The 26,141-nt window shown below is 37.4% G+C and overlaps 1 protein-coding gene across 3 annotated transcripts in view; it reads right to left on the bottom strand.

The window, feature by feature from the left end:
- The window catches only part of NEGR1 (neuronal growth regulator 1), an 804,818-nt gene that overhangs the window by 24,808 nt on the left and 753,869 nt on the right, over window positions 1–26,141 (bottom strand). The window contains exon 7 of one of the 3 annotated variants that reach the window (XM_048220720.2): window positions 10,486–25,464. The exons of the other annotated variants lie outside the window; for them this stretch is intronic. Within the exon in view, the coding sequence (XP_048076677.1) occupies window positions 25,439–25,464 (26 nt within the window). The 3' untranslated portion in view covers window positions 10,486–25,438. Of the gene's footprint in view, window positions 1–10,485; window positions 25,465–26,141 lie in introns of those variants that run through there. 3 annotated transcript variants of the gene reach the window in all.

Raw genomic sequence — 26,141 nt, 5'->3', positions numbered from 1 at the left:
CAGTCTGTGTTAGGTCCCATCCTAAAGTGCACACGTGTAGTAACAATGTTCAAACCAAAACATCCCAAAAATAAAAGACTTGTCTTAATTAAATACCTATATTGCTGCTCTAGTGTTAAGGCACTGAGTACAAGCCCTGATAATTTCAAATGCTGGGGACATCATGTCTATGTGCTACCAGCGAACGACAGAGTTAGAGGAGAAGGAATAATTTGTATGTTTGGGGACCTTGGGACTTAGAACAAAATATTAAGAAGAATAGCTGATTATTATCTAGACCTATTACTTTTAAGTATTATTCTAAAAACATTGTATATATAAATTTATTTACTCCTCATAATAGTCTATATTATTTTCCCCATTTTATATAGGGGGAAAAACTGATACATGTCAGGGTTAGAGATCTGCTTTAATCCAGTCTCTGTAGTTTAAAGATCTTTGCTCTAAACCACTTTACTATCGGGCCCTTCAGAGATAAGCAGAAATTACAAAGGTTAAAAAATTTTAGAAGATTGGCCATTAAAAACAAACAAAACATCAGGAGTTTCTCTAATAAGAAACAAAGGAAAAGCTTACTTAAAAATCTTTAGCGCCTGTAAGTGATAAAGACTTTTTTTTTTAAGATTTCCCTTTCACAAACAAGCCTGTGTGAAGTAAGGAGAAACCTTGGCACGATCAACACATAAGTTTTAGTTTTATAATTAAGGCATAACATTTGGGTAATTTTAGAATTTTTTTCATAAACCACATTGACTAGACAGCTGATACTGGCAAACATGGCCATGTTATTTTCAATGAACTTAGATTCAGTGAAAAATCTATTTCTAAAGAAGGAACAAAATACCACTCAGTATTTAAATGAATTTTTTTACAAGTCAGTAATAAACATTGTTACACACCATAGCAGTTTTTCTTATTTTTAAGGTAAAATTAAAGCCAAAAAAAGGTCCAAAAGATTAAGAAAATCCTACATTGTATTTCATTTTTAATTCAAATGCCCAGTGGATTGCACAATAAAATCCTTATTGATGAAAGACTGTCAAAGAAAAAATTCTTTTTTGTTAATAGCCTGAGCCAAATCACCCGGAGCCGGTGGCCTCTGAGGCATTCTGTCCAGAGAGCCAGCCATTGGAGATTTTTCCCATCTGTTAGGTCTACTATACAGTGCATACCATTTTGTTCTCGCTCCGGGAGCTCTCTAGTCAGTTCTAGACCCATCCATACCTCATTATTCTGCAGCCAAACAAATGGCGGCAATTATAACATCGTGGTAGGGATGACATACTATGGTATGGTTGAGAAGGCTCTTCCATTTTAAAAACCACTGTTTTGAAATACTTAAAACTTTCCCCAAATATTCTTCATATGGAAACTTTGTGTTTGCTTTCAGTCTGAAGTGATTCTGTAAGAGAAATAACTTAGAGATGTTTTTTGTTTTAAAGTGAAAATATACCTGTGGGTTACCCTTGCTTAATTTATGAAGCATTCCCTGGCGGTTGGGGGTAGGGAGAAGGGTAGCTTATACTTCTTATTCTACAATGTGCGTTGAGTGCCTACTATATGTTCGAGGCTCTTTGCCAGCCTGGTCTCCTTTCCCAGGGTGCTAATTAATTACCTGGTAGGACAGGTAAAGCAAATGCGCAAGTGAATGTTCCACAAATGCCAAGTCCCCCTGTTCATGGCCTCCCACCACCGTACCTGAAGAAGACAATGTCCTTCCAAACTGCTTGGGCAACTCATCTCTAAACTTCCGTTTCTTTGGCATCTCTGGCAAACTTTGGCCATTGCAGCTTCTGATTCCAGGTTTGAAGGCATGTTTCCTCATTGCTTCTGGCTCTTTTGTCTCATTTGGACCTTAGCTCCTTTTCTGACCTGGCTCCTTCTCCTGGGTTTTGCCCTAAGATACCCTTCCTCTGTAGCTCTCTCTGTTCTTTTGTCTTAGGGATCAACTACGTGACTGGGAAATATAATGTGCCTTCTTTTTCGTGTTTATTTAGAATTAAATTTCATGTTTTAGATTCTTAAAAATGGAATTGAATTTCTTGTAGTTAAAGCAGTCATACTGTTTTTTCACTCTACAACGTTTAGATTATCCAGATGTGCCAAAGTACTTACAGCACAGAGTTACTTATAAAACATCCAAATTGTAGCTTGGTAATACACAAAGTGTGTAATTTACACATTTTACGGAATTTTCAGAAATGGTGTGTCTTATAGTTTTTTTTATAGCTTTGACTCTCCATATAAGAATAAAAATAGGCGCGATTATTTTTTTGTGATCTGGCAATAAATACATATTCCCTGACATTGTTTAGCTGTATTCAAAACCCACAAATACTGATTTGAAAGCAAATAAAAATGCATATGAAAATATGATGCAGCCATAAATCATGAATTCAGCCTATTTAATGTTAAAATACACAAAAAGTGCAGTTTGGATTAAGTAAAAAATGGTTATAAGTTTCCAACTTTTCCAGTAAAACATGCACTGATGGAAAGAGAAGAGATGAAAGAGGGTCTATGCGGAACCTGATGGCACAACGTTGGTGATCAAGCTTCTTCATTTCTTCTAATATTTCACCTAGTGACTATAAAATGTCAGCTCTAAAACCAGGTTTATAGTTAGCTTGTCTGAATAGAAAAACTCCCTTATCTTTTGAGTCTTTCAAAGTCGTTTTTAGGTCAAAGTCAAATCAGGCATTCTTTTTACCTAACTGAATCCATCTAGGATTCTACTCATATTATACGATGTCAGAAATAATGTTAGGGCTAAAGGCTAATTTGTATCCCTAAAAACAGAGTTAATCATTTTGAATTGTACTTGGAAAAAATAAAACAGTCTATAGAAATTCCACACTTCTATTTTGGAGGTATTTTATCTGAAGGGAAGAGGATCAATATTTCTTTTCTTTCACTCATTCACCCATTCACTCAACAGACATTTATTAAATACCCACTATCATACAAGTGCTATGCAGGATCTAGGGAAACAACGGTGAACGAACAAGTTTCTTGCTGTCAGGGAACTTACATTATTAGGGCAGGGAAATGGAGGAAAAAATAAACCATCAACTGACCATCAGGTGGTCATAAGTGTCAAGAAGATAAAATAGGATAAGGGAATAGAAAGTGATGGAAGAGTAGGGTGCTCTTTTATGTACGGTTAAGGATTTGGAGACTTTTAGGGCACCTGGGTGGCTCAGCGGGTTAAATATCTGATTCTGTTTCAGCTCAGGTCGTGATCTCACGGTCCTGGGATTGAGACCTGTGTCCAGCCCCGTGCTGAGCATGGAGCCTGCTTGGGATTCTCTCTCTCTCTCTTTCTCTCTCTGCACCCCCTGCCTGGCTTGCACTCTCTCACTCACTCTCAATCTCTCTCTCTCAAAAAAAAAAAGAGAAAAAAAAGAATTTGGAGACTTTTGTCTAGAGATTTGAATAAAGTAACAAAATGATCCATACAAAAATCTGAGGGAAAATTGTATTAAGCAGAGGAACCAGTTAGCACTGAGGTCCCAAGGCAGGAGCACACCTGGTATGTTGAAAAACAGCAATAAAATCAGCATGGCTGGCGTCCGGTGGGAGAGTCCCGTGAGAGAGGGACTGTAAGAGATGAGGCTATAGAACTGGGGACGATATCATACAGGCCACCGTGGAGACTTTGGATTTTATTTTTAGTGAGACAGGAAGCTATTGGATGGCTTTGAGCAGAGAAGTAACCAGTTTTAAATATATCACAGGGGCCATTTGTGGTACAGAGTAGATTAAGATGAGGCAGTGTGGGAGGCTGTGGAGATAAATTAGGAGTCCACAGCAGTAGTCCAAATGGAACATATGTTTTCGCTGTTGCTTTCAAGGAATCTTCAAAGTGGACACCAATCACTGCCTAACAACTTCCCCGGGCAATAAAGAAGTATGACTCCTGGAGCCCAGTGTGCATGTGAGACAGAGAGATTGTCTTTCTCTACAAACATAATTGTTTGTTGTTACTGGTAATAAACATGGAAGTTCTCTGTATTCTAAAACAACTTCATAAGCAAAGAGAAAATATGAGAAATGTGCTTTACTAAAATAATGTGTTATTAAATAAAATCTGTTTTTTAAAAACTATAGTCATATTGAGGTTGTTGAATCCGTAATGAGCCAATAAGTAAAAAATAAGTCCTATTTCAATGGCTGGTCAAAGTGTATTTGATATATTCTTAACTATATGTTCATTTACAGAGCTTTAACCAAGCTGTAATTGTAGTACTACCAAACTGTAGGTACATGACATTGTAAATATATGGCTCAGAAAAACAAAATAATGTTTTAGAATATGACATATATTTACCTGCATACAATTAACCAGCAAAAATAATTATAAAAACTTATGATTCCATTTATAAGAAATTTCCAGAATAGGCATATAGAGAGATACAGAAAGATTAGTGGTTGCTTAGGGCTGAGAGGGATGGGAGGTTTGGGGGATGACAGGTAGAGGGTATGGGGTTTCTTTTATAGATGATAAAAATGTTCTAAAATTGATTGAGTTGATGGTTGCACAACTCCATGAATATACTCAAAACCATTAAATTTTACACTTTCAATGGGTAAACTGTATGGTATGTGAATTATATCTCAATAAAGCTGTTATCCAAAAAATGATGATAAAACTGCTGGATGAAGTCTTACCCATATAAAGCAATGGTCACATAAATCCATGTTAATAAAAAAAAGCTAACATACCAGTGAGTCAAGAAATTAAAGTGCTCTTGTGCTAAATTTCTTATGAGAATGATTACAAACTTCCTATCCACTTTGTCCATTTATGAAGTTATGGTCATCTGTGCGTTTTATGTTCTCTATTTGGGAAAATCTGGGAGAGGGACTGGTCATATTGAGCTTGAATGCCTTAGGAAGAAAAAAAATATCATTAATTAACTATAATTTATCATTAATTAACTGCTCCATGGAAATTAAGTGCCTGAACTTGTGTTTGTCTAAGACAGGTCTAGAAGATTTGTTTGAAGTATCCTTATTGCGCATGGTAAATTTCGGGCAAGGGGAGAGCTCCAGGTCAGGAAGATGTATGAAAGTCGAAAGAAGGACATCTACATTGCACATGTACTTCTTAAAGCAACACTGACTTTCCGAGGCTTCTTAGAATTCTTAATATTAGTAATATTTTTTATCTGGAAAGACTTTCTCAGAGGGTCTGCACGCCCTGATGGACATGGTTCTTATATCTATTGCTATTAGCAACAGCTGCCAATCCATGGTTCAGACCAGCTACCTACCGAATTACAATGCTCACTGACAGTTAAAATAGCAATTTGTTCAATCTATGTCTATGTAAACAGTTTGGGTAGATTTGAGGTTGCATAAATATTCTTTATGAGGCCTTAGTCAAAGATTGCTGAGGATGGTGTGTTCAAATGACAAAATAACAGGTGTTCTGTTATCTGAGGTTATGCTTAAATTTTGCACCAAGAATTAATGATCTTACGCAGAGGTACTTAGAACTGCTTCTTGTGAAAAATATATCTGTACTTCTATCCAAACTCCTAGAATATTTCTGCATTGTGAAGCATTTTTATCAGATTATAATGATACTTCACATGTGATGAATCCTAGCATTTGTGTATGTGTGTGGTATTGAAAAATTATTCTGCACAATAATAAGCTTTCTAAACAAACATTATTGCCTCCTCATCCCACCGAAAAGAGGAATGAAGAACTACTTTCAGGACAGTAAAGAAAAGGTTGTTGTAATTGTTTTGTTTTGTCTTTTAGGTTGAAAAAGTTCCTAGGCACAATGGTATTTTGTAGTGGCTTGGGGCACCAGACAAAAGATGGCCCTGAATTAGGGTTCTGTGATGAACTGGTCACAATCCAAGCTCATAATTTTTGTTGTCAAAGGAGTGTAGACATCTCAGACAGACTATCACAAATGAAATGGGGCCAGGCGCTCTTGAGAGAGATGCTATTGTGGCCAGAACCTGAAAATGCTGATCTGGGAGATTGGCAAGTGTCCCTGGCGAGTGGTGGAGCTGTGGAAACCTGGCCTGTTCTCGGTATGCTCACAGGAATAGCAGGCTGTAAGGGCCAGGAACACATGTGGCCAGGTGCTCACGTACATGTCTGGCTACAGTATATTTCTTTTTGTCCTGCTCTGACCGGCAGGTAGCTGTTCACTATCCTTAGTCTAAAATTCACAATAAAATCAAAGTTCCCCTATGGACTTTTCTAAGTGAACAAATCCCTAACTCCCATTTTCTCTGATCTTTACTCCTGATTCCATTTTCTATCACTGTTTTTATTCTTCTCCATAATCGTTTCTTTAAAATACTATTCAGGGCTATAATCAATTCTGCTTACGTCCATGTTGTATTAGAAGATAACTCATGGGGTGTCTGGGTGGTTCAGGCAGTTAAGTGTCTGACTCTTGGTTTTGTCTCAGGTCATGGTCTCAGGGTTGTGAGCTCGAGCCCTGCATGGGGCTCTGTGCTCAGTGGGGAGTCTGCTTGAGATTCTCTCTCTCTCCCTCTCTGTCCCTCCCTCTGCTCATGCTCTTTCTCTCCCTCTCTCTCTCTCTGTAAAATAGATAAATAAATCTTAAAAAAAAAGGAAGACCAACTCATTTTACAGAAGCGAAAACTGAGAAAGGTAAGTGGGAAAATTAAATGTTTAGGTGGGAGTGAAAATGTAAAGTGTGACTATAATTTATTGGTTGGGTTCTTAGGGTTCAAATGGAATGTCACCATATTTATTACCTTTTCTTTGGTAAATTTAAAAATATATCAAATACTTTCACCCAAGACTGATGCTGTATGTTTACCTTACCATCCTCCATTAGCGGTTCTAAACAGGAGTCTGGCTGAAAGATTCTTACTTTTCCCTTTATAGACATCCTTAGCACTTCTGTTCATTTCTTAAGGAAATCCATGCTTCCTGCAATGTTCTGTCATTACCTGATTATCCATATCTGTTCCCTGGTTTGTAAGCCTGTTGAGAATAGGTGTCATGTGTCATCTACTGCTGTTTCACATACAGTGCCTATCACCATGTCAGGTGCTGGCAGGTAGTTCATATTTTTGAGTAAATAAGTATCTGCATCTAAAACATATTGCACCTGATTCTACAAGTAAAGCAATGCATTCCGTTAGTTGATTAACACAACAACTGATGATTTACTATGAAGTGAGAAATAATTATCAGTAAATTCTCATGGGCATTAGTCCAATTTACTTGTCCAGGTGTAATTCTGAATTCATTGCCAACAACCAGGGCCTGGGAAAGAGCATTAAATAGTTGCTATATGATGGATATAATTTTATTTTGATTACAGATCTGTTTCTAAAATATAATTTCTATTCATTTTCAGCACACATGCAGTAGTATAGCTGGCCTCTGGCATACAAAAAAAAAAAAAAAAACAAAAAACCCCAAACCAAAAAACAAACCTTAAAATAATTTATATGTTGAGGTCACTTCTTATTGCTTTTTTAAAATGCAGTTGCTATGACTCATGGATAAGGATTTTATTCAGAAAAGGACACTACTGAATCCTTCAGACCCTTGCCATTTCAGTGTGGTTTGGGTACCAATAGCATCAACATCAGCTGGAGCTTATTAGAAATGTAGAATATCAGACCTTCCCCCAGAATACTGAATCAGAACGTGCATTTTAACAAGATCCCCGGGTGATTCAAATGCACATTAAAGTTTGAGAGGCCCTACCTTAAGTCTTTATTTCTGTCATTGGAATTAGAAATGTCTTATTTATAGAATTGAAAGAATAAAGTCTTGTTGTGTCTGTTTTTGATTGATCCCACAACCTCAATCAGCTTGGCTGATGCAGGTGAGCAGCTTAGTAAGGTTTTGAATATTAATGCTTCTATATAATCAGAATCATGGAAACATATTGGTCACACATATTTTGAAATGGGATAAAGCAGTCAGTTAAAAGTAGCATTTATAGGATGCTCACTGCATGCAGAAATTTAGGTGAGGCTCTCTGGCTCATTAGCAATGAATGTATTTCTTGGAAGACATGTTTCAAGATACCTACAGCTGAACATAAGAGACATATGTCCAAAATTATTATCATACAAATGAGGCCAGAATATTCTTCTCCCAGGCAAAATGCATGACCACGTCTGGAAATGTGGCCAACCACATGACTGATGTCCTGTGTGACCAATAATCACTCAGAAGTAAAGTGAGGATATTAACTAGTTTGGAATCAGTGTGGCTGGGTGTAGAAAAGAGTCAAGAGGCAGAAAGACACAAAATCATAAATTTGCACATAACCTAGTGTGGTAGATTGTGCTATTAGCCCCAATCCTTTAGCTCTCCCTGTGATCCACACTCTTTGCCATGTACTTTTCTGAGCCCTCCTGCTGTGGATAGTACGTACTTCCCTGCCTCATGACTTCAGTTCAGCCATAACACTCACTTTACCCAATGATATGAGATAGAAATGACACTGTGCCAGTTCTGAACCTACACATCAAAAGAACTTGGTGAACCATGATGAGCAAGAGTGCTGAAGAAATGAGCAGAAGTCAGAGCATTCAGAGTCCTGCAGACAACAGTAATAAAACCGGATTTTATTTTTAGTGATTATGTATTTTTAAAGAATTCCATTCTGCTCTGCAGTATAGCTGTCTGAATACGTGTTATTGCCTTTACTATATTTTTAGCTCCTTGAAGATGGGAATCTATATTATCTATCATTGAATACTTCCATGTAAACACAAGATGGGCATTTGGTAAGCATGTCAAGTGGTAACTGAAATGAGTACATGCAATTTGTAAGTCAATATTTAAAAAAAAATGCTAATGATGACAGTCTATAAAAGATCCTGAATCATAAAAATATATATGTTCATTTACCATGTTAGGAAACACATTTCCATGATTTATCTCAAAAAAATTACCTCCATATAAATGCATTAGCAAAGAGTAGCTCCACATGTTACATGAACATTCAAATATAAAGCTTTTGAAAATACTTTTAATAAATTACTTTTTAGAAAACTGGATATGTGTCTTTATCTTCAATGAAAAACAGAAAGAATCCACCATTATTAAATAGATATTTTAGCTTTACGTGGCACAATCCTAGCAACCTTTTAAAATTGCAATGGCAATAAGCCAGGTATTGGGAATTAGTCACGGTTGGAAAAGCTTAAGACTGGAAGGTGGGACAGTTCTGACACAACACTAGGAATCCCTCTACTGGGCCTTCTTCTGGTAGAAGGTTATGGCTGACTTTGACCTTCTCTGAGGAAAAGTGCAATGTTACTGTGGACAATCATCTTCCAAATGTGAGAGTTTAAGTTTTCAGAGAAAATTCTATGTTCCTTTTTCTCTCCTTTCAGGACCCTACCATGTCCAGGTTAACCCATGACCCGTACACTCTAACATCCCGCCAGCAGTGGGAGATAGGGGAAGATGATGGGGCAGAATTGATGACTCCCACCACTGAGTTCTTACCGAACGTCCTGGTGAATCTGGGAGCAGGGTCCAGAAAGTTGGCAATTTTACCTTCTTGTGTCTTTCTTTCTCTTCAGCTATGTAAATCTTAGACTTATTTATTTGTGCATCAAATATTTACTGGGTGTTTATTCACTCTTAAAACTCCTTTTTAAGTTTCTCCTCTACAAAAAGCCTTCACCACAAAAAGCCTTCACCGAACACTCTAGAACTCAATGATCCATTTCTTCCCACAAGGGTTCTAGCCTTTATTTCCTGTATTACTTATTTGGCACTTAAAAAGACTTTTCCATAGAATGCCTTTTATTTAAAATTTATATTAAAACCTTTCATTGGGTCCACTTTTATTAGTCATATGCTATTTTCCCCAATTAAAGTGTTGCTGGGGGGCAGAGACAGTTTCTCATATGTCTTTGTGTCCCCACAACACTTAGTGCAGAATAGCCATCAATGCATATTTGTTGATCAAATGCATGCATGAATGAATAAGTGGCTTTGTGATCATCATTCATGAATTCTTTCAAATTATATAGTGCCTGTTCTGATAGTTTTTAAAAGGATTTTATTTATTCATTTGTCAGAGAGAGAGAGAGAGCACAAGCAGGGGGAGCAGCAGGCAGAGGGAGTAGCAGGAGCCTGATGTGGGACTCAATCTCAGGACCCTGGAATTATGACCTGAGCCAAAGTCAGATGCTTAACCGACTGAGCCACCCAGGTGTCCCTACAGTGCCTGTCCTTAAACTCCTATTCCAACTGGAAAAGGCTCACATCCTTGTGTTTTTATCAGTTGGGTAAATGTCATCTAATGCTAACAGCTTTTTATAATTTGTGAGAAACATACATTAGCTTACTTTTTTTCTAATGGATTTAAGTAATATTCATTTGATGTTTACAATTTATAGAAGATGGTAATCTATAGTCAACTCTTGATTAATTGATGTACAGATTTTCTAGATTTTTCATTAGCACCTTCAACTGTGTTGGAGAATAAAAATGAGAAGTTGATTTCTTTTTTTTAGGCTAAGAATTGTTGTTGTAAAGCTGATAGAGAGATGAGAAGCCTGGTCATATTGATTTTTGTGACTCTTTAACATCACCTGTGGACATCATTTATGCATTTGATTCTTTAATCAATAATTATTAGTAACTGAGAATTGTATTCTATATTTATGGATTGTCACCAACACGTGTGGAATAACATCTTATCTTTCTCTCGTATCATTACTATGTTTAAATGATAGGAAACCTGGATCCCCCATATTAAGGTTTTAATGTCTTGAAGATACGGAGATTGTTAAAATCAGAGAATGTAAGGACAAATTCCTTATCATTTCCAGCCTCTCTTTTTTAAACTGTTCTGCCGCTTAATTTAATAGTTTTAACTACTCAATGCTGCTTAGAACACCAGTGCATTTATAGACAGAATGTAAATCAATGGGCATGACTATGTTCCAATAAAACTTTATTTCTAAACACTGAAATTTTAAGTTTATATAATTTTCACATGTCATGGTACTTTTAATATTAAAAATCATTTAAAAATTAAAAATGATTTTTAGCTCAAGGGCCTTATGAAACAGGAGGTGGCTCCCTGTCGATACGTTTCTGCGCTGTGTGCTACTACGCAGAGTTAACTTCTTATAGCACAGTTGAGTACTTGTAAGCAAGACCATAAGGCCCACAGAGCCAAAACTATGTCTGATTTGGCTCTTCAAAAAAAGTTTGACAATCCCTGGCTTAGAAAGTAATGTAATTCCATCAAAAAGCAGTATGTATTCAAATGCTGTATGAAGGACAATGAAAGACACAGTTTCTCCTAAAAGGCAACAAACATCTTAACCTATATTCATGAACTCAATTAATATGTTTTGAGCAATTATTATGTGTGGGCCCTATTCTAGGGATCAGAGATACTGCAGCCCGGGCATATCAATGGGCATAATCTCTGCCCTCATGGAGTTTATGTTTTTGGATCAGAACCATATAATAAAACATAAATAATGCATATACATGATGCATAAATATCACGTACAGTCAAAATGACTCCCACAAATCCTTCTGGCCTCTGAATTAAATTGGAAATGATAGAAGTTATACCAATAATCCTCTTTTGGGGTTATTCAAAGCTTGATGCTACCAGCCTGCCCATTTAAACTCTCGTTGGGGTTAATGACATGAGGAAAAGCTTAAAATTTGTCTTCTCAGAAACTGCAATAAATCAAGGAGAAAATACAAGCTCAAGGTTAAGACAGCCTCAATGTACTTTTCAAACTAGCTTAGGCTATCAAAACTGTCTTTAAGCAAAGATTATAGTTAATGGGACAATATAATTAGAGAAATTTGTAATTCTCTATGGAGCCCTAGAGATAAAAATCTCTAAATATTGTTGCACTCGAAGTTAGTTGAGGATTTATAGCTTTAGAGGGGGAGGTTGATGGGCTATAAAAACTGAATTAGAAATGATGACTGGACATAGCGTAAGTGATCTGACACGCTGACTCCTGAATGTTCTGACTCCAGCAAAGTTCTCAAAGTAAGAAACTTCGCTCTAAACTGCAGACACCTGAGAGGAATTCGATTTATGATAGTGGAAGAATAAAACCCCGGGAAATGTATATGGCTTTAACTAAAAATAGAAAGCCCCAATATGCTTATTCTGATGTTTCAGCAAGCAGTTGGCTTCCTGATGGGCACCTGCATGAGAGAGGTCTGACGGTCAGGTCCAATGTTGCAGTCACGGTTGTGTGATCTACTGGGCATCCCCAAGGGCATTTAGTAAACGCTCTATCCAGTGTGATGCTGTGGTGTGAAACTTCTGTCACTGAATTTCCTAGCTTTCTGCTATAAGATTTGAGAAGGGAAGGAAAGAAGAAAAGGGAAAGTGATCATATCGTATCTTTAAGTTCGCCATTATATTTTTACATTACTTATTAGATTATCCTTTAGTAAGGACTTGTCAAAAGAGGACTAAAATAAGCACTAATAATGTTTTCAAAATAGTCAAGACAAAGAATATAAAACTTGAATCGTATTGCTGTAAAGTTACAAGTACAGAGGACTTTATATGGTCTTTAGAGCATCTGTGACCACATTAGAAGATATTTTTCCCTTTGCTAGAAGCCAAGTTGCCTCGTTTGAGATGAACTCATTGGAAATCATTTCACGGAAAACCGTGAGGAAGTGGAAATAGGAGGCATTTCAAATCAGTTGTGTGCCAAATAGATTTCTGTTTAGTTTATTCTGAGACAACTGTCTCAGAAAACAAAGCTGGGGCAGTTTCATGTTGTTTCAGAAAGGGGGAAAAAAGCTGTATTTTCTTAAATGTCATCAAATGGTAAATTGTTTCATAAAATCAGGAGGCAAACCTTTACAATGTGCTCATTATTTTGAGAAGGTAAGATGAATTATTTTTGACAAGATTGACTTTTAAGAATCGCACACAATACTATTGAGAAGGGGAAATAATTCAAAACTGACATGTTTTACATGGATTATGTCCCTATGACCAATTTAAGTGACTACAAATTTAGGTGGCATGTTTAAATTTTAATTAAAGATGACAATATTAGGCTGTTGTATGTTCATAATAGAATCTGGTTACTCACATTCCTTTATTCTCTCTCTTTAGTGTAAACTTTTAATTGAAATAGAACAGAACTGTGCATAAATTGTAACTGTACAGCTTGATGAATTTTCACAGAAGAAATACATCCAGGAAACTGACATTCCGATCAAGAAGCACCCCTCACGCCACTGTGGCTCCTTTTAGTTACTATCTCAGTTCTTAAAAGTAGTCACTCTGTTGACTTCTCATTGTGGCAATATTTTCACTTTAAATAAATAGAATCAAACAACATATACTTTTTTATGTTTGGCTTATTTTCATTCAATGTTATGTTTATGAAATTCCTTCACTGTGTTGTACGTAACTATAGTTCATCCATTCTCCTTGCTGTATAAGATTCTATTGTGTAGATATACCACAGCTTGCTCATCCATTCTGCTGATGGACACGTAGGTTGCTTCCAGGTGTGGGCTATTAGGAATAACTACACTGCACAGTCTTTTTTATAACTTTTGGTGAACAGCTGCCCTCATTTCTGCGGGTATACCTAGAAGTAGAATTTGCTAGGTCATAAGGTAGGTATATATTCAGTTTAAGCTGATAATGTCTAACAATTTTTCCAATGGTTATGTCAGTTTACCCTCTCACCCAAGTGTATGGGTGATCCTAGCCAACCATTTTGTCTTTTTCATTTTAGCCATTCTGATGGGTCTAGAGAGTTTTCAAATTATGGTTTTCATTTTCATTTGTTTGATGACTAATGACATTGAATGTCTTTTCAGACATTTATTGACAATTTGTATGTACACATTTTTTTAACTTATCACCCTATTGTATGTTCTGCCTAATCTTATTTTTTATAGGATTTTTTAATGTATTCAAAATACAAGTCGGATATACGTATTACAAATATCTTCTCCAAAACTGTAGTTTACCTTTTTTGTGATGTCTTATGTCATATTATTTAATAAAGACATGGTCACTTTTTAATATTATCTTCATTATTATTTTTCTTTTACTCACCCATCGTAGTAAAGTACATTGCGTATCTGTGTCTTATGAAGCCCCAAACAGGAAGATTTATTTAATCAGCATCCTCGAGCGTAGCCCATATTCCAAAATTCCATTTAGGAATTTTGCCCCAAAGGCATAATTTGCAAAATCAGGCTAGATAACATGTGCTCTACCTTTTTAATCATCAAATTAATTTGGTCCTAGTGTTTCAGTGTGTGATTATTTAAATTCATATATTTAAAATACAACCTTTTAAAATTGTAAATATGAATAAACACACAAAAGTCTTAAAGATCATTGAAAGTAGAAATAACAACATATTCCTGGCTTTACAAGTATGCGCGCCTCATACACAGTATTTCTATGCCACATCTTCTTCATTTATCAGGTGTGACTCCTTGGAGCTTGTTATATTTTCATTATTCTCCTAACTAATACTCTTGCAGTGTCTGCTCCACTTCCATGTAATCTACCCTCTTTCTTGCTACCAGAGATATCTCTACACTGACATAAATCATTTCCTGGGTCGAAATAATCCAATGCCTTCTGATAAATTTCAAGCCCTTGGGGCAGCATATGAGGCCATCAACAAGATGGTTGCTGCTTCTCCCCCAATCACCTGGGTTTACTTGCAGTTCCTTGAACATACAGCCCTTCTGTTCTCCTGCCCGCTAAACGCTGACTCCTCCTTTAAATCTCTGTTCATACTTTACCTTTGAAAAGCCTTCCTGACCTTCCTAACCACAGTTAATTCCACCATCTGTGCTTCCCAAATGTTTGAACATAACATGCTTATCTCCCTGTTTGTAATTTTTCTTTTCCCTAAGAGACTGTGAAGCTTCACGCAGAGACCAACATCTTACTCATTTTTGAGTTCCCAATGCCTAGAATAGACCCAAGAAGTGTCTGGGATAAGTTTATTGAGTAAATTTATGAACTGTACTTTTCTGTAAGTATTTTTTTCCTTTCCAAAATACTTTAAAAAATATCAACAAAATTTGATCACAGAAATTATGTCTCTTATAAGAAGTTATAATTTTTTTAAAAAAGAATAAGGGCATCTATTTACTATGGGGACTGAAGGAGGAAACATCAATAAACTTGCATTTTTGATACTTTTACAGTGCTGAACGATAACCCTATGGGAAAGAACAGAGTGACTCAAGAGAAGGACAGTAAAAACTTTTCCTTTTGTTGGCCTGGCCAAGAAAAGCCCTGTTTACGGGTCATTGAAAGGTTATTTAGAAATTTTAGGAGTTGGTGTCTTTGGTCAGTGTTGAAAGAGAAGGATAGAAGGGAGGCTTAACAGAGCTTAGAAGAAAGAGAGGGCTTGCAGTACCTGCTGAGAGAGATAAAAAAAAAAAAAAAAGCCATTATTCCTTGTGCCCTGTTAGATAAGAGGAGTCCTTGGTAAGAACAGGCTGAGAGAGATTAGAGAAGGTGATGTAACATTCCAGAAGCAGAAAGCAGGTGGTAGGGCAAGGTCTCCCAGTAGATGGAGGGCAGGGTTACAACAAACACAGTCTGACAAAAACACAAAGAAGGTTAAGGTGATCCCCAACTTAGATGTAATTTATACAATTGGCTCCAACTGTATGGTAGTAAGCATTGTAAGTTACATCACGAAAAGCTTTCTGGAATCTTTGATTACAGTGACAACTGCACAATACAAGGGCATAGGATAAAAATCTCATTACTTTTCATTTTTTTCCCCTTCCAAGAGGCTTATAATACGGTTTGATGCTATGTCTTTGTCAAATTTATATGAGTTGTCAAAGACTAATGTAGGCTGTCACAGTGATAGTCTGAAAGCTTAATGTTCTCACACCTCGTCCGTGTACTATTCACACAGAAGTGTCATGCCATAATCCACATTATCCATGACATGTAGATGTTAGATACTTCATACGTTCAGTGGCTTGCCTCAATTCTGCAAACTCATTGGATCACAGCAGAATTCATATTCACTATTGCAATATTAATGCTGGGAGAGGTTTGAGAATTAATGCAAAAATTCCATCATCCATATGGAGATGTTATTGTTAGAAATTACTACCATCAGTTTATCTGACACTCTTCACATTGACTAAACCTATATTCAGTGGCTTCTACATCTAAAGTTTTACAATTTTGAACAATCACTTTTATGGGAAAAATAAAACTGCATTCAAGACTGTTATTTGGATTAATGGGATCATCCTACTGTATTCAAATCCGAGCATCAAAATCACCTGTGAATTTTTTAACTTGGAAGACAAGCCTTGTCAGTAGTATTAATTTTAAGTTAGGTTCTGTGAGCCATTATTTGATGACAGATAAAGAGAACTGTAATTCATTTTTAGGAAATAAATTCAAGAGATAACTTAAAGTTCAAAATTAGTTGCTAGTATCATTTGAGTAGCAACTTCAAGTTTATAACACAATTCCATGTACATTATATGACTTAATTCTCCTGATAAGTTTTCAGGCAAGCTTTATTATTCCCCCATTTTATAGGTGGTAGAACTGAGGTTCAAGGAGATTCACTGGTCATTAAGTGAACTGAGGACTCAGGCTATGACTCAGAACTCTAAATCCTGAAACACGTTGCAGAATACCATTATCTCAGCCTGGATTGTCTTTAATTTTTCTTGGTATTCCTATTGATTAATACCAGTCTGGAATGTAATTTTTTAAAAAATAAATTCATTTTTCTATTTGCTGTTTATTTTCAAAAATTTTAGGAACTTATTGAAATTTTATATATTGCATTATTTTTTTTACCAGCAAAATATCTTTCTGTTATTAATTTAGTGAAAGCAAAATCTGTGGCATATCAAGGTACGATGTGATATATCTGTTAAATTGTAAATACTGCATAGAACCAAAACAGGAGATTTTTTTAAGGGGAATTATTGATATATCATACTCAAAGTGAATTTAGTGTCAATACTGGTTATTTTGGGGTGTTGAAAATACGGGTGACTTTTCTTCTTTTATGTTTCTGCGTTTTCTAGATAATCTTTAATGACTGTGATACTCATCTTAGCACTGGAAAACACATGTTTTAAAAGAAAGTGTGTGCCTTTCTCATGGTCTTCAATGTTTTTAACTCTTTGATCTGATCTAACCTTTAGTGTATTCAGAGGAAAGTCCAATTGTTATCTCCTCTTCTCCACACAAGAAATTACCTTTCATTTCTTAATCAATTATACCAGTTGGGCACTAAAAAGATGCCCCTCCCAGCCCCAGACTACTTCAGAGCTCCCTCAGGTAGGTCAGATCTGCCCCTTTATCATAGGAGCTTTAGTAGCAGAAGTTTTAAAACTGTTCTAGAACTGTTCTAACAAAAGTCTGAGTTTCTTTTCTTTAGCCAATTATGCAGTGAAAAAACGAACCCAGGAAAGAACAAGTGGAATCAAGAGGCACCCAGTAAGTGCTACATATTTCACAGTAAGTGGTATCACTACTCATTCTAGAACCTGACTATTGATCTTGAGGCCAATCCTACATCCATGTCTTTGTCCTTGAAGGGACTGTGTGAAAACCATGGTACTAGTTTATAAAAGCAATTATTTAAAGTCTCTTTGAAAAAGGACATTTTAAATCTGATTATGTCCATTGAAAATATTCAATAATCCCATTCTATGTTCTAGTACATAATCCTGAAAAAAATATGTTGCAAGTATGATTTTATTTTTGACCATGTTGTCTTCTCCAGATTGTGACTTCCTTTAGGGCAGGGTCCGTATCTTACCGTACATTTACACACACACCCTAATCCCCAGCATCAGTAAGCACTCAGAATTATCAGCTGAACTGGATGAATAAATTCCATTCCAACATCATGAGGCAGTCTCCCATGTTACATTGCAAACAGTTATAATTTTACTATGGGGGGGAATACTAGTTCCTGATACCGGATAGATTGTGCAACTTTGTAAATCCCATATACACATGCACACACACACACACACATTCACACTTAAAATGAGCGTGAACCTCCTTTTCTTTTCTTCTTTTAAGTACCTATTTGGATGGCTAATTCTCATACCATTAGATTTTCCAAGTGTAGAGATGGAAAGATTATTCTCAATGGTATCACTACACATAAAACGCTACAAAATGTCTTAATTTTTTAAATACTACAACAAGTTTTCTTGTTAAAGCAGCAATCTATACTGCTACAAGGTTTAAATAACGTCTGACTTTTATAACTAAAGTGTTGCAGTATCTCATTGAATGTTCCAGATACAGCAGGGGCTTCCAAAGGGACAAGATAAAAGGATTGTTTGTAGGCAATGGTCAAAGTAGGAGAAAAAACTTTTTGAAGACACAATTTGTGGGGGAAATTATGGACTTGAGTGGTCATTAAATCCATGTTGTTGTCACAAAGCCAAATAGGGTCCATACTGTCTTTTCGGTCTGATTTTGAAGCCTATCTTGACTGATACCCTGCCCCTCCCCATCGCTTTTTCCTGGCCATCAGATCACAATAACACTCCCTACCATCTATCTAAATACGAAGTTTCAGAAAAATACAAGTAGTTATCAGTGAGGAAAAACTGAAGTCCATTCACTTAAAAATAAACTAAGAAAAATGCATAAAGAATAATTGCAAGGGAAATACAACGGATAATAGTGCTGGCTCCCACAATGTCACTTGTACTAACAACCTTTATAAAAACACCTATAGCAGATTTATTTCAGTAGCATAAACACTGGAAGAGTCCTTTGACTTCCAAGAAGATGAAATAATACGTAGGTCATGAATACATAAGTTTTATTTCTGTAACCGAAAGTATTTCACCACTTCAAGATGTATTTATGAGGCAAATTACTGGAATAGTACAGAATTAAATTTGGTTTTATATAGCATCTTTCATACCCCAAGTATCTCAATAGCTTTCTGAAAGTACAGAAATGCAGTGGCAATTGGAAACTGAAGAAGCTATTATGCATTTAAGGGCAGATGATATAGGCTTGGATTCAGCGACGTGCTTTATGGATTCAGGGAACAGGATATTTCCCCACTCATCCTTTACAAGTTCTGTGTCATCTTTATGCTCTATCTGTGCCACAACCAAGGACATGTAGCGGGGCCTTACTGCGAGAGCTTCTTTAATCATCTTGTAGCCTGTCTCTAGGTTGTGGGGACCAGGTTGCAGTATTAGATAAGCTTTGGTTATAGCATTTGAAATCCTCACGTCTCTGGCCCTGTGATGAGTGAGGCATCATTCTTGGTACAGCATATTCAGTATAAAAATGCCATCCAATGCCCAGGATATGAACAAACCTGTATTTAATTTCATGGGAAGGCAACCGAGACTAGACCAAGTTTTATGCCAAGATAGTCAAAAAAATGGAAAACCTGGAGACGGATCAGTTTATCATGTGGTGGAATTACAAGTCCTACCACCACGCTGGCGAAAGATCCTGAAATAACAGCAGCAGCTCTTTCAATAAGATGCGGGGAAAAGAAGTACAAACAAGTGGTATTGCCCTTCATGATATTTGACATGGCAGAACTGTTTGTAGCTGGAAAGTATTGTTCATGTCAGAGAGAAGCTCCCAGGGAAATGAAAAGCTAATAAGGATCAGCATGAAATCTGGAATGGTTCTGAGCAGACTGTTCACTGACGGGGAACAGTACTAAATGGAGAAAGCCCCACACCCAGTAGTCGAAAGGTTAGAAATCAGAATTGTACACAAAAGCAGTAACCTCTGCCCTTTTCCTTTACTCTAAACTAAGCCACAATTATGCTGCAAATGTTAGTCTCACATTTACCCACAAAAACTGGTGGCTGGCTGCCCCACAATTTTCTTTTTTTTCTTCTCTTCAGCTTTCATTCATGAGCTTGCTTTCTTATTTTTGAACTTAAATCTTATTCCATAGACTTGATTTTTCCATTTCTCAAGAATGTCCAGAGTCAATTTATTTTCCACTTCCTTTAGCAGCAGCTCTCTGCCCATCAGCACTAAATGACAATTTAAATTACTCATAGTTTTCACTAACTTAAAGCATTTCCTGTGCATTTTTGCATTTAAGAAATTCTTACTAGAGTGGATTTCCCACTTTCCTTTTTCTTGAGAACTTATTCATTCTGGATCTGACCTTTTTTTCTATTTGATCAGACCTGGTTTCAGGTTTTGGCTCTGCCCCTTACCAGGTAAGCTTGGGCAAGTCACTCTGTTCTCCTGCCTTGTCCACAAAACTAAGATACTTGTCACATCGGCCCTGCCTATGCCACAGAGTGAACTGGGGACTCAAATGTGATAACAAATGCGAAGAGGCCTTATAAACGACTGTAGCGGACACTGGATGTCTTATCTTGCCCAGCATCCTTTCTTAGGTTACCACTCCTTCCCTCTCGTAACTTGAGTTCGAGTGAGGACAGCTCTACCTCCTTCAGCCCTACCTAGGGGATAGTCATGCTAGCAAAGCTTCCAATCAGTTCCCGCCTCGATTGCTTTAAGGAAAGGCGCAGATGCAAGTGAGGCAATAACACTGTCTGCAGGGGACTTAAATATAGAATGACAGTTGGCAGTGACTTACTGAACCCAATAATGCCATTCTGAAGAAGCTATCCATTATTTTCTACAGTGTAGATTCCAAGAATTGATTCTATCCTTTTACGAAGACAGGTTTTTCAATATTTCCTACAATTCCAGGAGAAAGCCAGTATTCGACTCAAAGTATCAATGGTGCCGAGGCTGAGAAACCTTGCCCTAGAGGCCAGTATAGTGCTTGGTATTCAAGATATTCATTCAGTCACGACTCACTCTCTCAGTAAGCATTGGTTGGATGACGAAATGACTGAGTAAGTGAATGTAGGTGCTCAGATGGAAGAATAATATTAATTAGCTTTTTCAGGGCACCTGGGTGGCTCAGTTAGTAGGTGAAACATCTGCCTTCAGCTCAGGTCATGTTCCTGAGCTCCAGCCCTGTTCCTGCTCTCTCTCTTTCTTGCTCTCTCTTGCACGCTCTCTCTCTCTCAGATAAATGAAATCTTAAAATACCCTTTTAAGTTCGTCCAGTTAGCTTTCAGCAAAGGTGGGACTTGAGTTAAGGTCTCTTGACTATGAAGTTGGTGCTTTTGTTTGCACTCTGTTATGTTTTCATGTCTCCAGATTAAAGTTCTTAATTTATAATTTATCACTGCTGAATCATAAATTAAGTTTATCTTTTCACCTTCTGTGACTCATAAACCCAAAGACATGAGACTTCAGGTTATGATATGTGTATGTTTTACCCTTAGATGAAGTATTGTGTGTTGCTGCCAGTTGGTTTAAAATTTCAAAAATATAGAGAAAGTTTCCTTAATTATAACAGGCATTTTTTTCAACAAAAGCATGTAACTCTGTAATTAGTGCTTAATAAATAGGAATAAAAAAAAACTAGTCATGTAAAGCAACATAGCCAAAATTCAAAACCAGAGTCAAATGAGACAACTTCTGAGATTTCGCAAAGGCTCGAAGATAGAGTTATGTATTTGCTCGAACAACACAGATAAATGTTTTAAGCCACTCGAGGCAAAGAAGCACTCTGCAAAATCTGACCCACGAAAGGGAACGACTGCTGGGCCTCAGGAAGGGTAGTAGAATGGAGGATTTGACTGCTCGGTCCCTCCCTGTTCACAGCGCAGTAGAGAGCACGCGGTCGTGCGGAATGAGGCACGTGCGCCTCTGTCCGGACTATGAGGGGCTTGACTATTTTGGAAGGTGCTAAATGTGCATTTGTCATTCCCCACAATGGCTGGCTCCTGGCAAATCTTCCTCATAGATCGTGGAATAGTTCCTAGGCTGCTGGTACACAAAACTGTGGGAAGTTGAGAGGCAGAGGGAATTCTGAAAACCCCGCAGACTTTGTGTAGGATGCACGAACAACGACAGGAAGCACCAACTGAACACGTCATGACAATTTTACCGTGTAGTTTTGAACTGATAAATCTCACTTCTTTCTTCTTTTCCTACATTTCTCCCTTTTCTTATGCTACTTTTCACAGTTTTTGAAATGCTTTATTTTTTGGCGTGCCAAGAGTTTGAGTCCAGCTGGGTGAAATGGAATAGAGGATCAATTGTCCCAATTTGCCCGGGTTTTACTGGTTTTAGCACTAAAGTCACCTGTCCTTGGAAACGCCTCTGACCCAGGCAGACCAGGACGGTGGGTCATCCCATCTTCCTTCCCTGATGGGTGTCCTCTGAGCATCTTCCCGTCTGTTCCCTCAGTTACTAGGTCCTGCGACTCTTCCTTCAGAGGCCTTACATTTACCCTTTTCCCCCTTCCATTCTCTTGGTCTAAGTCCTCCTCTCTTCTCCCTACTGCCTGGATGCCAGAATAATATTTGTAATGTGCCACCTTGTTGCGTATCTCCTCTGCCTAAGGGCTCTCAATGGTACTTCACTGCATAAAAGATAAAGCTAAGATCTAAAGAACAGGATCAGTCTCCTACTTTCAGAAAGTCCAGTATTTTCTCTCGGTTCTGATGTGAACTCCGCCACACAAATAGGTCTACTTAGGACCCAGATCCACTTTTAATTTTTTCAGTCACTCATCACACATTTTTATAGTGCGTGAATGATCCAGAGATTGTGCTAGGTCCTAGGGAAAGAGGAAACAAGACAGACAGGGTGGCCACCCTTCAATAAATTGCTGTCTACAAAGCTTTCCTTATCGCAGATTCAGTGAGGAAGCTAACATTTTATGCATGCATACTTGGACTTGACTTTACATACATTATTTCCTTTAGTTCTCACAACTATGTGAAATAGAACCTCTTATTGTTTCTCCTACTTTATAAGAAAGGTAACTAAAACTCAGAGAAACTATACCACATATCACAGATCTAAAGTATTTTATCCCAGGTGTATTTGACTGCAAAGTTTGCCTCCTTTTCCTTGTACCATATTGCTACTCTGAGGAGCTCATTAATTCATTTCTAGATCATGTGAGACCCTTGGCTGGGCTGGATACAAACCCAACTGATCCATCAAGATGCAGCTTATGGCCTGCCTGCTCTAGAAATTCTTCCCTTGCTGTCACTGCCATCTCTAAACGCTTATACACTCTTATTATCTGTACTGACTGTCCTCTGCCATTAGATTAAACATTGCCTTAACTTTAGTCGGTTGCATATTTGTGCCTTGCAAACTCAGAGATTTTAGGCTCTTCGATGACTGGGATCGATGTAATGCCCACCATACTGGTACTTTACACATATCAGGTTCTTATTAAATATTTGATTGTCAAATTGCATTGCTATGTTCTACATAATTTCATTCAGATTTTCTCTTTGCAGTTCAATTTTGATGTGGCTTTAACTGTACTAGTAAGCCAAAAGTATCTTCAAAGTTGGGACTATAGCTTTCTTAACTTTTGTGAGGCCAGTTCCTATCAGGGGATGTGGTGCACAGAACACAAAACACATATTCCTTCAATAGACGAAGAACTGAATTAGGGGCTTCCTCGTGGTAAGGAGGTCCTTTTCCAAATGTTAACCAAATACAGTAGTCCTCCCTTAATCCATGGGGATTCACATTCCAAGACCCCCAGTGGATGCCTGAAGCCACAGATAGTACTGAGCCCTATATAGACTCAATTTTTTTCTTATGCATAGCTAGGATAAATTTTAATTTATAAATTAGGCACAGTAAGAGATGAGCAACAATAACTTATAACAAAATAGAACAATGATAACAATATACTATAACAGAAGTTATGTGAGTGTGGTCTCTCTTTGTCTCTCTCAGAAGATGTTATTGGACTGTATTCACCCTTCTTGTGATGATGTGAGGTGACAGAATGCCTACATGATGAGATGACGAGAGGTGAATGACGTAGGCATGGTGACAAAGCGTTAGGCTAGTAGTGACTTTCTGATAGTTTGTAAGGAGGGGGACCATGGACTTCTGGACTGTGGCTGAGGGGGGTAACTGAAACCATCTAAAGCAAAACTGCGGGGTGAGGGGGTTACTGTCCATCTTTGATGTGGCGTTATTTTGGACCCAGAACTTGGCCATTTGTTTCCTAAATGAGTTTAACTTTCTCTCTAACAGCTCTCATGCCTTAGTATCTCCCAGTTTCCATCGGTCCCACATGTCTCTGACAACGTTATCTCTCCTCTGCCACCTTGGTCATGTCATCTCATTCCTTAAAACCCTCCCCGGGCACACAAAATGAGACCAAGTTACAGACTGCAACCGTCAAGCTCTTTATCAGTGCTGGCGAATTTTTTTGGGTCTCATTTATCTCTTTTCGTTGCTTTAAACATCTTTTTTTTAAAGTAAAAATTAAATGCTCCCTCTTCCATCTTTTAGTCCATATTTTGAAAAACACTATTCCAACTTGGGGATGACTTTTTGTCCCATTATAGATAGCCATTCTTAATTAAAAAAAAAAACTTTAAAAGATCAGCTCTGAGATTTTTCTCTTTCATAATGTCTTCTCTGACCCTCCTCTAAGAAAAAAGAAAAACGAGAGGAGGAAAAAACCAAAAACAAAACCATAACATAAAGTCTCCCTATAGATAGTAAGCCTATCTCTCAAATGGTTCACTTACCTGAGATTAGAGTGATCTTATATCTTGATTTTCTTTTTTTCCTAATGTAAGTCTGCATGATGAAATTTTATAGGTCTTATTATGTCACTTTTCCACTCAATACTCTTCAAAGACTTTCTGCTGCCCATCAGATTAGGCTGGCGTTTAAAGCCTCTGATGATCTAGTCCTAATTTACTCTATCCTGCACATACCATACCACATCCTGGCAAACTTTCTTTGTCCCCAGGCTAAGCTTTCTTCCCTCTGTTCCTTTGCTCTTAATACATCCTTTTGCCTAGAATGCTTCCCATTACCCCATGTCCGCATGTCCAAATCCTGCCAGTAAGTGCCGACTCTTCCATGGGGCTTCCCGCAACTAGTTCTAGCCCAAATCCCCACTGGAACACTCAGAGTGATTTCTTTGCACAATGTATCACATTCTGCATTGTATATGAATTACGTGCCCCGTGTCTTTCCCTACCTGCTCCCATGTCTAGAATAACCTTATTCTCTTCCACATTAGTCATTTCTTCATCCTTTAGATATCAGCTCAATCCCCACCCTCAGACTCCTTCTAAGAATAACCTGAACAGCTCAAATATTATTAATTATATTATTATTGTCATTTGTAACACTGTGTACTTGTCCATGGCACTTGTCACAGTTGCAATTTACTTTCAGTTGTATAATTACCTCGTTAATGTCTGCCTCTCTTTCCAGGACTATTAGTGCCATAAAAGCACGTCACCAGCAAGTCTTTTGTTCCATCAATGTACATATTCTTAACGAGGTACAGTATTTGGATTGTAACAGGTACTTAATTGATATTAGTTGAATAAATGAATGAATGACACTTATCTTTTATTTCAGGCTGGGGATGATGTTTCCTAGAAGAGATAACATATTAAAGTGATTTGTTAATTGATTGATGCCAGTGATATTTCTGAGTTGGACAGTGTTCGGTGACTAGGCCAAGCACAGGTATCAGAGTTGGAAGGTTTCCGCTCTTCCAAACACTGTTTGTGGGTCTATGGGCAAAAGGGCCTGGGCTAAGTTGAGGCAAGCAAGGCACCCAAACCTAGGGTATAAAATTTAAGTAGGTTTTTACTCATGGCTCAGAGAGTATATGCCACCCTAAATTTTGCATCCTAAGTACCTCGGTTTCTTCACTCCAGCATCCCAGGCTTGATGGCAATTTCCTTAACCTCTGTCAGCCCTGGTTTTCACAATTATAAAGTGAAAATTTAAAAAATTGCAACAATATATGATATGTACCTGGTGTATAGGACTACTCAACAGGTATTAGCTTTATTACCCACGGTCACTCAGCCTAGGGTAGAATCTTGAGGTGATAGACCCGGAGTAGGTTTGAATGTCCTGACAAAGCAGGGAACATTTTGAAGTTATCTGGAGAAAGAAATCAGAAAGCACTCCAGACAGTTGGAAGAAATATATACACATCAGGTATAAGGGAAAGGGGTAGAAAAGTGCCAGACTCATTTTCTTACTTCACAATTTGCCTAGGCTTGGACAATTTAATATTAACAATAAAAACAAATATTGG

Source organism: Ursus arctos, unplaced genomic scaffold (assembly GCF_023065955.2).
Source record: "Ursus arctos isolate Adak ecotype North America unplaced genomic scaffold, UrsArc2.0 scaffold_12, whole genome shotgun sequence".
Lineage (NCBI taxonomy): Eukaryota > Metazoa > Chordata > Mammalia > Carnivora > Ursidae > Ursus > Ursus arctos.
Note: the sequence above shows the minus strand (reverse complement) of the source record. Positions and strands in the feature narration are given on the sequence as shown.